Source organism: Aotus nancymaae, unplaced genomic scaffold (genome assembly GCF_030222135.1).
Source record: "Aotus nancymaae isolate 86718 unplaced genomic scaffold, 86718_ANA_hifiasm-v0.15.2.pri h1tg000032l_0, whole genome shotgun sequence".
Lineage (NCBI taxonomy): Eukaryota > Metazoa > Chordata > Mammalia > Primates > Aotidae > Aotus > Aotus nancymaae.
Genome location: NW_026988445.1, coordinates 22,762,182 through 22,776,966, shown reverse-complemented (window position 1 = coordinate 22,776,966; position 14,785 = coordinate 22,762,182). Strand labels below are relative to the sequence as shown.

At 38.0% G+C, this 14,785-nt stretch overlaps 1 protein-coding gene across 6 annotated transcripts in view; it reads right to left on the bottom strand.

Annotated features, from left to right (window-relative positions):
- Positions 1–14,785, bottom strand: part of RYR2 (ryanodine receptor 2) — a 784,705-nt gene that overhangs the window by 157,616 nt on the left and 612,304 nt on the right. For all 6 annotated transcript variants that reach the window (XM_064383634.1, XM_064383629.1, XM_064383631.1 and 3 more), the window contains 3 exons: positions 14,031–14,095; positions 11,586–11,707; positions 4,089–4,138 (listed from right to left, as the gene is read on the bottom strand). In XM_064383634.1, coding sequence (XP_064239704.1) covers positions 4,089–4,138; positions 11,586–11,707; positions 14,031–14,095 — 237 coding nt within the window. The remainder of the gene's footprint in view (positions 1–4,088; positions 4,139–11,585; positions 11,708–14,030; positions 14,096–14,785) is intronic.

The window sequence follows — 14,785 nt, the reverse complement described above, 5'->3', positions numbered from 1 at the left end:
CAACTACTGCCACCAGAAAAAGCATTTTGTCTCTTCATTTATTTTAATGCTCCTGCCTTGTCTCCAGTTTCTGACATATTTCAAGTTAATGAGTATCTTTCTGCATCCTTACCTTTGCTGATCATCACAAACCTCACATATTTTCTTGTTACCCTCAACTTTCAATTCTGCCTTAATTTACTCTTCGGTTTAGGTCATGAAAAAAATCTTTAAACCAAGATAGTACAGAAAATATGATTTGATAATCAATGTATTTCCTGCCAGAATCAAGAAAATGATTAAAGGTAGAGTGAAAAACATAGATTAATATGACCATATACAAACAAACACTGAATATATGCTATTGGATTTCTCCATTTGGAAAAATCCGCATTGGCATAGCTGATAAATCAAAAAATAAATAGTTGGGTTATAACACTTCTGATTCATTCTGGAAATGGGTGGATTATAAAGGCTGTATTGTTTGTATTTTTATGTGAGCATGGTGCAATGTTGGCTCACTGCAACTTCTGCCCCCCAGGCTCAAGCAATCCTCCCACCCAGGCTCCTGAGTAGCTGGGACCACAGGTGTGTACCATCACGCTTGGCTAATTTTTTATATTCTTATTTGAGATAGGGTCTCACCATGTTGCCCAGGCTGGTCTTGAACTCCTGACCTCAAGCGATCTGCCCACCTTGGCCTCCCAAAGTGCTGGGATTCCAGGTGTGAGCCACTGTGCCTGGCCCTGTGTGTGTATTTTAAATGGCCAAGTCTCCTAGTTTAGTTTGTATGTAATTTATATAAATAAAATATAAAAAGCTTTAGATAAATTAATAAAATCTAATAATTCTAATAAGACTAGAAACATCTTATATGTGAAAACTGTAAGGTTACACTTTACATAGCACTTTCACACAAATTATTTCACACAAAATAGATCTCTAGGTTTATTAGGTATTTTAGCCCATTTTAACAATGAAAAAATGCAGGTTCAGAGAATTTAAGTCTCTTGTCCAAATAATTCAGCTGGTTGAGTTAGAAAAATAGGACTTACAGCTAGGTTTTCTGATTTCAAACCGGCTGTTCACTCTGGGATGTCATATTAGCATCTAAAGCCCATAATATGTGAAGTTTAAATTCTATCCCCATACCTATATTATGTGAAACTTAAATGCTTAAGACTTAAAAGATTCAGCTGGGTGCAGAGGCTCATGCCTGTAATCACAGCACTTTGGGAGGCTGAGGGGGGTGGATCACCTGAGGTCAGGAGTTCAAGACCAGCCTGGCTAAACTGGTGAAACCCTGTTTCTACTAAAAATACAAAAAAATTAGTCGTGCATGGTGGTGTGCGCCTGTAATCCCAGTTACTTGGGAAGCTGAGGCAAGAGAATCACTTGAACCTGGGGGTGGAGGTTGCAGTGGGGCAAGATCGTGCCACTGCACTCCAGCTTGGTGGGCAACAAGAGAGAAACTCCGTCTCAAAATCAAACAAATAAACAAAAAAAGACTTAAAGATTCTAATAATTTGGCAAGTCTGTACTAGAATATGTTTGATTAATAAAGGCTTCTTGAAGTTTATATTTTTACAGGCAAATATCAAAGCAAATTTGAAACAATAACATACACTTTAATAATATAAAAATGTGCAAAAATACACTTTGAGATGTAACAAAACACATATAAAGTCTCAAATATATTCCCCTTAAAAAGAAAGATAATAGTATTAGAAGGCAAAGGCATGAAACCACAATGTCTAATTGAAATACTAGGATCACACAGGGAAGGAATTAATGCTAAGGTATCATTTTTCTCCCCTAACAAGTATGACAAGCTGTATTACACATTTATCTTCAATAACCAAACTTAAATGATATATTCAAACGGAAAAATGGATTATCAAGAAGCACCAAAACGAATCCATAGAACGGAAGTCTACCTACAGTTGAGATGAGTATAATTTGAAAAATGGCACAAGGGATTCTCTGGCATACTGGAAATGTTCTATGCCTTGGCCTGAGCAATGATTAAATAGTTGCATATGTATATAAATTTTCATCAAGTTGTTCTTTTTATTTGCTTGTATTAGAGACAGGGTTTTGCTCTGTTTCCTAGGTTAGAGTACAGTGGTATGATCATAGCTCACGGCTGCCACAAATTCCTGGGCTCAAATGATCCTTCATCTCAGCCTCCTGCGTAGCTAAGATTACAGATGTGTGCTACTGCACCTGGCTAATTAATTATTTTTTTCTTTCAAAGAGACAAGGTCTTGCTATGTTGCCCTGGCTGGTCTTGAACTCCTAACCTCAAGTGGTTCTTTCACCATGACATCCCAAAGTGCTGGGATACAGGCATGAGCCACCACACCTAGCCAAGATGTTCTTAAGATTTGTGTGCTTCATGCATGGAATACCTCAAAAAATATTTAAGGATATTATAGTGAGGTATAACAGGAAAACAAGAATATACAATAAGCAGGAAGTTAGAAATAGCACCATAGAAAGTATTATGCTCATTTATAAGACTGCAAAACAGCAGCTGAGAAACAGGCCCTTCATCAAAGATATGCATAATTAGATAGTACTTGCTGAAGACAAATGGAGAATATTTGAATCCACTGTTAAAATCCTGCCTGAACAAGCTCATGATAATTTTTCTCTGTTGAAGAGAAGTGAAACAAAAGTCAGTGAACTAGAAATTATTCTAAAGATAACTGCCCTATTGATCTTAAATAACTGAAATATTAATGTAAAAACTCAGGCAATTTTTATGAAATATAAGTTTTCATTACCAAATTTAAGAGCATCTTTTTAAGTATATATTTTAAGTTCTGGGGCATATGTGCAGAATGTGCAGGTTTGTCACACAGATACACATGTGCCATGGTGGTTTGCTGCACCCATCAACCCATCATCTACGTTAGGTATTTCTCCTATGCTATGCCTCCCCCTACTCCCCACCTCCCAATGGGGCCTGGTATGTAACGCACCCCTCCTTGTGTCCATGTGTTCTCATTGTTCAACTCCCACCTGTGAGTGAGAACATTCGGTGTTTGGTTTTCTGTTCTTGTGTCAGTTTGCTGAGAATGATGGTTTCTAGCTTATGTTGGATATAATTCTAGAAACCAAATATAGCAATAACCTACTATATCCAGAAACTATTATTTCTCAGAAAATATGTGAAGAGCTTATTTGTGCATATGTGTATATACATATGTCCATTCCTCAGTTTAACTGTGACTTTGTAGAAATGATTTAATTTTTTTAATCCTTAGCTTTTCCTGTAAATAGAATTGAACTTATAATACCTCTACCAATGCATTAAATGTTTTATTACTAAAATTACCCCCAACACTGTCTTAAAACCTAGAGAGCAAAGGGCTCACATTTTCTTTGGCAGTTTATAAAATCAGATGCAGGGAAGTGTGAAACACAAATTCCACCAGCCACTACAGATTCTAAAGCCCCACGGCAGGGAAAGTCTGCGGAAAGTGAGTGCCCACCCTGCATGGCTGTCCGGAAGCAGGTGCTCTGGAACATGGACTTCAGCTAGGTGAATTCTCAGAAACAAACAGAAATTGACTCTGGAGTGAGTGGTGCTAGAAAAGCCACTCTTGCCAAGTGAAGCTCCGAAGCTCCTTGGCGTCAGTGTCTTGACTATGATGTTCCAATGTTTGGAATGCAGTAGACATGCAAATCTGTAGTCAAGAGCATTAAAAAAAATAAGTGCAGTTTAAAATTTTGATTGATAACAGCTCATTATTTAATCTATCAGAGGTAACCAAACACAAATCCAGGGTCCTGGTTTTGCTTTGTTTTTACCCCTGAGATAAAATATGGCGCAGCCTGCCATTTTCATTCATTTGTTCTTTAATAGTAGTCTTTATTTTCAGATATGCTTTGGACTAGTGTAAAAAAGATAAGAGTCCTCAATTTCACCATACATGATGCTGTTTATGAACAACGTCGAGGACCTTATCTTGGCCTGCAACAACCATGCATGCAGCCATGCAAACATGCATCCATGCAACATAGCAGCACACAACACAGTGCAGAAATGGCAAAGAAAACAAGTGATGGCCATGCTTGTATTTTTTCAAGGGTCTCCTTACCAAATAGTGAAATCCTATGCCTGACAAGAACTCCAAGTTTGCAGAATAGGCTGAAGACAAAAGAAAAACAAAAGAGAAAAGGGAAGGGGGAAGGGAAGGTAGAAAAGACAGGGGAAAATTTAAAAAAAATAAATAAAAGAAGAAGAAAAAAGAAAAAAAAAACAGCTGATACATGAGCCGGAAAAAAGCAACATGATGTCACGCAGAAAGAATCAATTCTCTGAGCAGAATGTGGAGTAAAGGTATTAAAGAAAGAGTCTTTGAGTGCATATCTTTAACGAACATGGTTAAAAAAAGCACATATTATAAGAAACCAAAAAAAAAAATTGAAAGCAAAGCTAATTAATACAAAAGCAACCTATATGAACCCCACAAAAATATAACTACTGAAAAACCACAAGGAAAAAATTTGGTTTAATCTCCCCAAATGTGCCACTGAAACTCTAGATTTAAATATATATATATATATATGGACATTATTTTACAACCGAAGTATGATGCTTTGGGCATACAATGTTACTTTAAGTTTTAATATGTTTTATTATTTGAAATCTCCTTCTTCCCCAACCTTGATCACACTCCTTACAGAACGTAAGCATCCAGTGAATTTGCATACAGTAAAGTAGGAACAGAATTTAAGCAACTGATAATCACACAGAGGAAAGCATTACAGATGTGGTAACTTAAAGACTCTGAATGCCAATGATAAGTTAAGTATATTTCTTATCTGCTCCAGAGCAGGTTTCTGTGTCTTTGTGTCCTTCATGGCAATTAGCAAAGAGTCATTCCAAATAATGGCTGCCCACATTCAGCCTGACAAAGCTGGGATCCATTGACTCTTAGATCAGACCCTTGAACCTGGGGAGATGCCTCAGTTGGGTGGGATCCTCAAAGGTTCCTATTTTGAGAGATACCCTTCACTCACTTCCATGTTATACTCCTATTTTGAGAGATACCCTTCACTCACTTCCATGTTATACTCCTGTCTACCCATCCCTCAAAACTCAGCTCAGAATGAGTTTAAGAAACCAGCGTTCTGACATCCAGCCCCTCTTTACAGTTCCCAACCCAGGCTGCAAGAGGTCCCTGTCCAGCTGCTCCCAGGGGCCATTTGCAAATCTCTATCAATGCAAGTGACATTATTTTCACATCTACCCACACTCTTCTCAGTTCTCAGACAGCACAGGCAGCCAGCGCTTACCAAAAACACTCTAACCTTGAAAATCCCTTTGTATAGTACCACCCACACTCAGCTTGATTTTTCCCAACAATGAGAACAGCTAAGTCCTCACTGAACATGTTCTCTTGCAAAGCTCTGTATTATCAGCTGAGCTCAAATGTACAGCTCCCCAGGACTAGGGATACAGACCAGCCATGGAATAACATGAAAGTGGCTGACCCACGGCAGGATGGGAAGAGAGAGGGCAGAGAATGTGACATTTGTGAGGTTGACCTCTTTTACACTAAGTTTTAGCCATCATCCCTCACTTCCGTAACAATGTGGATTCACGTATTTGATGAACATTATGTAGAGTATTTTGTAGCTTTTCCAAGAAAATGTTCATCTATAAATGTCTGAGTGAATATGAGGCTTTGAGGAATTTCTTATCAGAACAAAATGTTTTTAAAACAATGATCTATTCAAGTGGCTACTATACATAAGATTATACATGAGGCTCTTAACCTGCATTATTTATCTTTGTGCTATAATTTTAAGACAATAAAACAGGAGAAATTTTGTCCAGATTCCCTTATCTACTGAGCTAGATGGCTGATGGCAGCGCATGCTAACTCAGCAAGGGTCTGCCTTTGTCTAAAGAGAATAATTCAGCTTAGAATTGGACACGCTTTAGATCCCCGTACTCCAATCTATTTTAAGTCATGCATTTTACCTATTGCTCTCTGGTATCCAGAGTGAAACATTCTGAGATATTTTTGATGATGCAGAATTTATAATGCTAGGTTTAGGTTTTGCCCAATTAATCCAAGTCTAGGATTTGCTATAATAGCACACTGCTCTATATCCCATTTACCAACGTATAGGTAATGCCTGAAAATCTGCCAAAGAAAAATGACTTGACAATCTCTGCTGATTCCTTACCACATGTGCCACCAGAGAGAAATACAGATATAGAACGCAAGGTCCTCAAAGAAGGCAAATCATATCTTTTTCCTCTACTATGCAATCTACTCTTAGGGCATATATTCATACAAACTGTAAGGATTAATTATTATAAGCTTTGGCCTATACCTTCTCTAAAAAATATTTTCTATAATACTGTTGTCCCTTTCTCGGAGAACGTTGTCCCGTTATTACCAATATTCTCCAGAATTTATAAGGCATCAGCTTCTTCAGCATTTATTCACTGCCTTATACTGAAACACTCCTGTGAAGTTCACCAATGCCCCTAATCAGCAAAGATAACAACCTTTTCTTTTTTGGAGAGCTCTCAACAGTATCTGGCATTGTTTATTACTTAAATCTTGAAACTCTTGCCCTCCTTGCATTTTGTTTTCCAGTAATTTTTTAAATTTTTGCTTTCTTTCTAATTAATCATTCTTCATGTTCTTCAAAGACCTACTTCTGAAAACCCTGTAAATGTAATAATTCTTCAAACATCGGTATTCACAACCTTTTGCCTCGTTCTCCATTCTCCTTCAGTTTTATCTACTTTCAGAGCTTCAAGCATTTTATAGATATGTTCAGATAATCCCCAAATATGTCATCTCTTGCTCTAATCTATTAATCCCACATACTAATATTTCCAATCTGCTAGATTTCTTCAGCTGAATGACCTTCGGGTACCTTCTACTCCAATAAATATCCGACCAAATTTAACCTCTTCTTAGAAACAATTCTTTTTCTGAACTATGTTGTTTCTGTTAATGATACCAACAACGTTCCAACTATCCAGAGTTGAAATTTCAGCCCTAAGTGGACTCCTTTCTATTTTCCATATTACTCATCACCAAGTCATGCTGACTTTCTCTCTTCCCTGTCGCCCACACCCAGCTCCTGTTTACACGTCTTCTATATTCCCAGCACCCTGCAGATATCTCCACTGACACTCATCACAGCTGCTGGTAGAGATAGCTCTATATGTATGTGTCTGCTTAGCTGTACTTCTAAATTTCTTAAAGTTAGGAATTGTGTTATTGTGTGTGTGTCTTTATCTTCAGGCCTTAGGCAGTATGCTGTACATATCTGGCATTCAGAAATCAAGCCAGGTGGTGGCTCATGCTTATAATCCCAGCACTTTGGGAGGCCAAGGTGGGTGGATCACCTGAGGTCAGGAGTTCAAGATGAGCCTGGCCAACGTGGTGAAACATCGTCTCTACTAAAAATACAAAAAAAAAAAAAAAAAAATAGGTGGGCATGGTGGCGGGTGCCTGTAATCCCAGCTACTCAGGAGGCTGAGGCAGGAGAATCGCTTGAACCTGGGAGGCAAAGGTTGCAATGAGTTGAGATTGTGCTACTGCACTTGAATCTGGGCAACAGGGCAAGACTCTATTTCCAAAAAAAAAAAAAAGAAGAAGAAAAGAAAAGACACATCTGCTAAACACAGCAGTGGGCAGCACCACCTATTTGAGGCAGCACTTCCAGTGCTGTAGCTCGGGTTGCTGTCTAGGTCTCCGAGTGCCTGCCATGGCCTCCCAGCTCTCCTGCTCTCATCAATCATACTTTCACTGCCAGTCTGTATTTCCCAGAGGGAAGCTGTGATCACTGTTTCACTCAAAAAGCTTCAATGGCTTCTTAATGAATTCGGTTAAAAAAAATTGTGATACAATTTTAAAAAGGAAACTCCTAATTCTGACAGTTAATATCCATTACCATCTATATAACCTATCTTTCCCTTAAATTACCAGCTTCTACATTTTATTTATGCTGTTATCTACATTTAGGAAATATTTTCCTTCCTTAATCTCTGACCCACAAATTGTTCAAGATCAACTTCGACTGGCTTGATTTCCATAAAACTCTAGCCCCTCTATATCCATCCAACTTGGTCTTACTTTACTTTGAACCCATTGCATTGCCTGGTTCTCTCTTATTAGGGCTATACTCACATTCATGTATTTAGCTATTGCAAAGTATACTCCAGACATGATAGTACTGACCTTAGATACAGCAAATGCTCAATATGTAATAATTTCTTGTGCCAGGAAGTATCTAAGCATCTCATGAAAACATCAGTTTTTAATTGTGGAAGAGTTAACTTCAACCCACACAACTATTGCTACTCACATCTGTTAAACACTTAAAATCATTATCATCGTGTTTATCATGGGAATGAAGATATGCCTATTCATAGTGGCAGGGCCAGTTTTCTACCTATTAAGTTTATACCCTACCAATATTTTTCTATACATACAAATTAAGTTGTCTCTAAAAATTGGGTTAATACTATTTGAACATATATTTTATATTTTATCATGATCATTTTCCTAAAGTGTTACTCATATCCATCCTAATGTTAATGACTGCACACCATTTTGTCCAGATATGTGCCATAATTTTTCATTTCCTTATTCATTTTTTCATCTGTGATTGCTTTTCTCTTTGAGGTTAAATTCTACTTATGTTTGCCACTAAAATACTGTAATAACATAAGTTACTTTTATTATACATCCGATTTTCTGTGTGTTGGAATTTTAAATGGCATGTGCTCCTTATTTTAAATACTAATGGGAGAAGTAAAATTTACCAACCCTTTTTCTATGGGTAGAAGAAAAACTGAAGATGAAATACAGTCATGCATTGCTTAATGATGGGTATTCAGTCTGAGAAATGCATCATTAGGCAATTTCATTGTTATTCACATAAGAACATGATATAAGTACATGATAGAATGTACTTACACAGACCTAAATGGTATAGCCTATAGCTCCGAGGCTACAAATCTGTGCAGCATGTTACCGTACTGAATACTGTAGGCAATTGTAACAAAATGGTATTTGTGTATCTAAACATATCTTTAAAAAACAGTAAAAATATAGTGTTATAATCTTATCAGGCCACTGTCATATATGCCATCCAAAGTTAACTGAAATGTTGTTATGTGGTGCATAATTGTAATTAAAAACATTCTGGTGCAGTGTCATTAGAGAGAGGGTAGGCTAGAGGTAGTCTACAGCCCCAAAGGGACATCAGCTGAGGCCAGCACAAAACAGCAATGTACGTCTGATTTATTCTACAAGGGATACAGAATTGGTCAAGGAAAACGGGCCAATTTTCTTTTTTGGTGTATAATTCCACGAAATTTTTCCAGCTTTATAGAGGTATAATTAACAAATAAAAATCATATATATTCAGCACACAATTGGATGTTTTGATATATGCATAGTTTGTGCTCAGTGAAGAGTTCTAAGGGTAAGGCTGAAATTGAATGGAAATAATAAAACACAGACAGGAGAGGAAGAAAATAGCAGAATTTGCATCAATTTATTGGAATTTTTCTCTATTTTCTCTGATTTTATTTTATCTTTATGTAGCTGAGTGATATCTAGACTAACAACATCCCCTGAGAGCAAAGTTCCTATTAAAAAAAGTCTAACAGGCCGGGCAAGGCGGCTCACACCTATAATCCCAGCACTTTGGGAAGCTGAGGTGGGAGGATCATAAGGTCAGGAGTTCAAGACCAGACTGGCCAACATGGTAAAACCCCACCTCTACTAAAAATACAAAACAAATTAGCCAGGCATGATGGCGCGCACCTGTAATCCCAGCTACTTGGGAGTCTGAGGCAGGAGAATCACTTGAACCCGGGAGGCGGAGGGTGCAGTGAGCAGAGACTGCACCATTGCACTCCAGCCTGCGCAACAGAGAAAGACTCTGTTTAAAGAAAAAAAAAGGCTAACAGATTCAGAGAGGAGTAGGAGACTTCAACGTGTCCTCAATTTCATGATGTTTAAGGGTAACTTGGTGCCTTGGGATATTCTAACTACTTGCGTGCACTCTTAATCCACAGGGGGATACTGGCTCAGAGTAATGGGTGCATGGGCTTATGAAATTATGAGGGAGGAGCTGCTCTCCCTCCCAGTGAAGGTGGGAAGGAAGGCCATGTCCAGGTGGGAAGGGGTGGAAATTTGCATCTTGGAAAGTAACTACATTGCCTCTCTCCCTGTGGCGGCAGTTCGTGGAAACAAAGTATGCCACTGGGATGGATTCCTGCTGCTATTTTAACTATAATCAATTTTATCAACTTCATAGGAAAATGATCATTTGAAGAAGTTTGAGGACATGTTTTATACTGTTGCAATTCCATATCACATGACTGGCCACTTACTACTTGGTAAAATAGACAATAAGAGGGGAACTGAAAATTCCATTCCAGTTGCATTCCCCAATGTTACGCAGTGCAGCAATCTTACTTCTCCGCCCTCTCATGGAGGCTGTATGCATTCTCATCTCACTCTGTCTAACAGGTGAAGACCGTACTGCTATTCAGCATAGCATTAATGTCAAGCCCAAGGAAAACCTGTATTTTCTCCAGTGTTCTACTTTATACCATTTATTCACTTTTATAGAAATTTTGTTCCAATACAATCTAAAAACTTGGTATGGACTTTTGGGCAATGTAATAATAGAGAAGTAAACCTGTTCCATAACTGAATCTTGTGTATCTTAAATTCTAGCAGAATTTTGAGCAAAAGGACCTGATATCCCTAGCAGAATCACAAATAAGTCCATAAAGAATACTTTAAACAGAAATGAGAAAGCAATGCTAGGAGGGGAAGCCTTTAGAAATTATGTATGTATCTTTACTTCATTTTCTTCCAGCACTGGTCATTTTTTTTTTTCTAGACCGAGTCTCACTCTGCTGCCCAGGCTGGAATGCAATGGCACAGTCTCTGCTCACTGCAACCTCCACCTCCTGGGTTCAAGCAATTCTCCTGCCTCTGCCTCCCAAGTAGCTGGGATTACAGGTACCCACCACCACATCTGGCTAATTTTTCTATTTTTAGTAGAGACAGGGTTTCACCATGTTGGTCAGGGTGGTCTTGAACTCCTGACCTCGTGATCCACCCACCTCGGCCTCTCAAAGTGCTGAGATTACAGGCGTGAGCCACCGCGCCCAGCCAATCATTATTTTTTTAACAAAATTTGTATATGTGGGGTTTTGTCCTGAACAATAAAGGCTGGCAAGAACATCAGATTTGTGGAAATGTTAAAGAAACGAATGTCAAAAGTACCATTTATCACAAATACTAACATGGTGATGCATGTCCAGCCTCTATGTGTAGATTCTGAAATGAGTGATATTTCATCCTTCTATCCAGCATTAGAATTAACAGCAAACAATAAAGAAACTTGAAATCTAGAACACATATCTTAACTTGTAGAAACTGTCTTCATCTAGTGTTTGTTTCCATGAAGACATGGACCAGGAAAATGGGAGGATACTCTCTGTATGGTCCCACCTCAAGGTCCGCAGCTTCTCTGCAATGCATACACACTTAAGTCATACAACAGTGCTTATTTTTATAGCTCTTTACCTAGTCACCATTTCTTTCTCTTTGTTGGAAGCATGTCCTCCAGAGCAGAGAGGTCTGCTTGCTGCAGATAAGAAGTATAAACGATGGTTTTTGAAATACTGATCAATTAAAGGAAGAACGACCTGAAAGAAAGGAAAAGAAGACAGAGCTACGTAGTGGAATCTTTCAGGGGATGAATGAGAGCCAAGGCTTTGGAGCAGTCAGAGTTCTGTTCACATGCAACAGGTGTGCCTCTCTTAAATCTCACTCTACCGCCTCCAGTCCAGAGCAGGGACAGTAGAGTATTGCAGGATGTGATTATGGGGAACAGAGCAAACTTGCGAGAGTTTGGAAACATTCTCAATATTTTCATATAATATAGTTCAGTGCCCAACAGGTTCCCAAAATAATCCGTAACTACCATATGTTGAGTCTCTACTACGTGTGAGAATTGCAACTGATAATAGCAACTGCTCTGTAGGGAGATCCATCATCCCTGCGTTATAGGTATTAGAGACACAGAAATGTGTGCCTTACTGAAAGTCACACTGCTACCTACTTGCCTACCCAATGTTCTTTTAACCTGGCCTTTCTCAAAGCGTGCTTTCCATTTCCACGCACGTCTCATCCTGCCGGCCTTGGGCCAATTCCTCCTCCTCACTCTGTCCACTCACATCACCTGGCCTTGCACACACCATTCCCTCTGTCTGGCGGTGCTCTTCCCAGAGACACTCTGGTCCTTCTGTAGATCTCCACTCAGTGGCACTTTGCCAGGTAAGTCTTTGCTGATCTCAACTAGATAAAGTCCCACATTCAACGCTCTGATAACATCATTTGCAATTTTACATTGTATATGTGTGACTTTGGATTAAAGTCTCTCTTTCCAGGATCCTATGAGTTACACAAAAACAAGAAACATTTCTGGGCTTGTTTCCCATTATAGCCCTTTCCTGGCCTCCAGAACTATTAACTGGTCTCTTCTCTTTACCACTGAATCCCTAGTGCTAAGGACTGTGAAGGGTCCATAGTGAGAACAACATGGGCACTACCAGTATTCAAACTCGAGTCTATCTAAATATACTTCTTTTCCTTACCATGTGGCATAGCACAGTTATATACAATGGGGACTACACCAGTTTTTATTGCTCTTCCTTGACAGTCAGGACATTGCCTGAATTTAGTGACTGGCACATAGTAGGTACTCAATATGGTAAATGGATGAATTACAGACTTAGTAGAAATTAATCCACTGTAAGCACCTGTAAACAGAATCACTAAGGAGTGCTGAGTATGGGCAACACAAGAATATGTTTTAAAGGGATAATTAGAGGCCATGAATACAGCACTCTGATAAGTGGCTATCAAGAAAGATTACAATCTCACAGAGACTGAAGAGATATATATATATATATGAATCTATCAATTAAACAATTGCTTACTATGTGCACCCCAGGACAAACCTTGGATCTTCAAATGATTAGAACAGACTCTGAGTGCTACATTGAATGGGAAGAAAAGACAACAGAAATCTGTTTTACTGTAAATAACACAATTTTGAAAACATACTAAGCCAAATGTTCATTAATCAAAAAGCATGCTATTTTAAAGTCGACAAAAGTTGTATTGATAGCAAAATTATCTGTAATAATCACGGAATGCAAGTACTTTAAACGTAAGTATAGACAACAATAATTAGGCCTTAGGCTCACTGCAAGTTATCCTAAACAGGAAAGCTTACCCAGGGGCATTATACATTCATGACGTCCCTGGGCGTAGCCTAATGCCTGACCCAGACTAGACACACAGTAAATACTGAGTAAATGAATTAAATCATTTGGAGACTTTTTAACTCTTCATGTCCATCCCTTTTTGGCTGAAAAAAGTGATGAATTTTCCAGTAATATAGCAAATTCCTGATAAATCCTTATAAAATGAAACAAATAATAGCAATGGGATATACTCGGTATATAAACAATTTATCCTCTCTGATCTTCTGTCAAATGAGCAGGACTAAGGTCCCACCATAAGGATTCTATACTAAATGTTCTTATAATGTACCCATTTATGAATTACCTAATACTTTTCCTATTTATAAAAGAAATTCCCAACTAGAAATTTTAAAACATTACACTATCCAAACAGAAAATATCCCAATATCTAAGACCCAAATACCTAAAAAACAGATATTTTTATTCTATGTCATATGATAAAACCAAAAAAATGCAAACTGAATTAAACCTCAGAAAGAATGAAGTCATTTGAAGAAGGAATATGGTAGGGAATGCAGAGTTAAAGTCTGACCAAGTATGCTGGGAAGATGATTCATGCTTTTCATGCCACAGAATATTCATGTGCAGTAAAATACAAATTTGTAGACAAGTATGTTCTGAAAAGGGCAACGATCTAATGAGTATAGTATGTAAACAAATATATTGAAGCAAAAAAAAGATAGACTGTATACTGTACTTTTGCAAAGAACTTGATTTCTTGTTCATAAGGGAAATGTTCTCCTTTGCCTCTGCTGCCACCATCTGTAGATGTGAAGAGTTTTTAGGTAAATGCTGCACTTGAAACATTGCAAGATATTCATCCATAACACAAAGGTTAGAAAACACTGCTAAATGTATTATCCCACTAAACTGAATGTAAAAAGCCAACCAAAACTATAAAGGCAAATAGTGTCATCAACAATAAAAGGATTTTTAAATACCCAAATCTAAATTTCAAAAGCTATTGAGGACAAATCATAGTTATGGTTAGAAACACAAACACGTTTGTGTAGCTTTGAGATCTTATTAACACAGAGAGGGGAAAATGGAATAGAATAAAGTATAAAACCCTCATCTTCAGTACCCTTTAAGAAAAGAAGCTCACTGGGGAGAGGAAAGTGAGTGTAAATTGAACAAACATAATTGGTTAGATATTAACCCTGGCCTCTGATAATAAAGATAACCTCTTGGTGTGACTGAAAGTTAAAGCTTCTCATTTTAATATACAAGCTAAAAAAAACTGCAGGCCATCAGGATCTGTGATGAGGAGGAGGATAGCAATTTTTTAATACTAGGTTGACAAATTATTATTCCGCTAAAGAATCAAGAAATTTTGACCTGTGTCAAAGGTAATTTCCATAAGCGAAGCAGAAACACCCAAGTTTTCCCCATGGTTTAGAAAGTGATCCAAGGTCAAGAATTGATTAACCTAATACATTTAGCTTAGAAGGT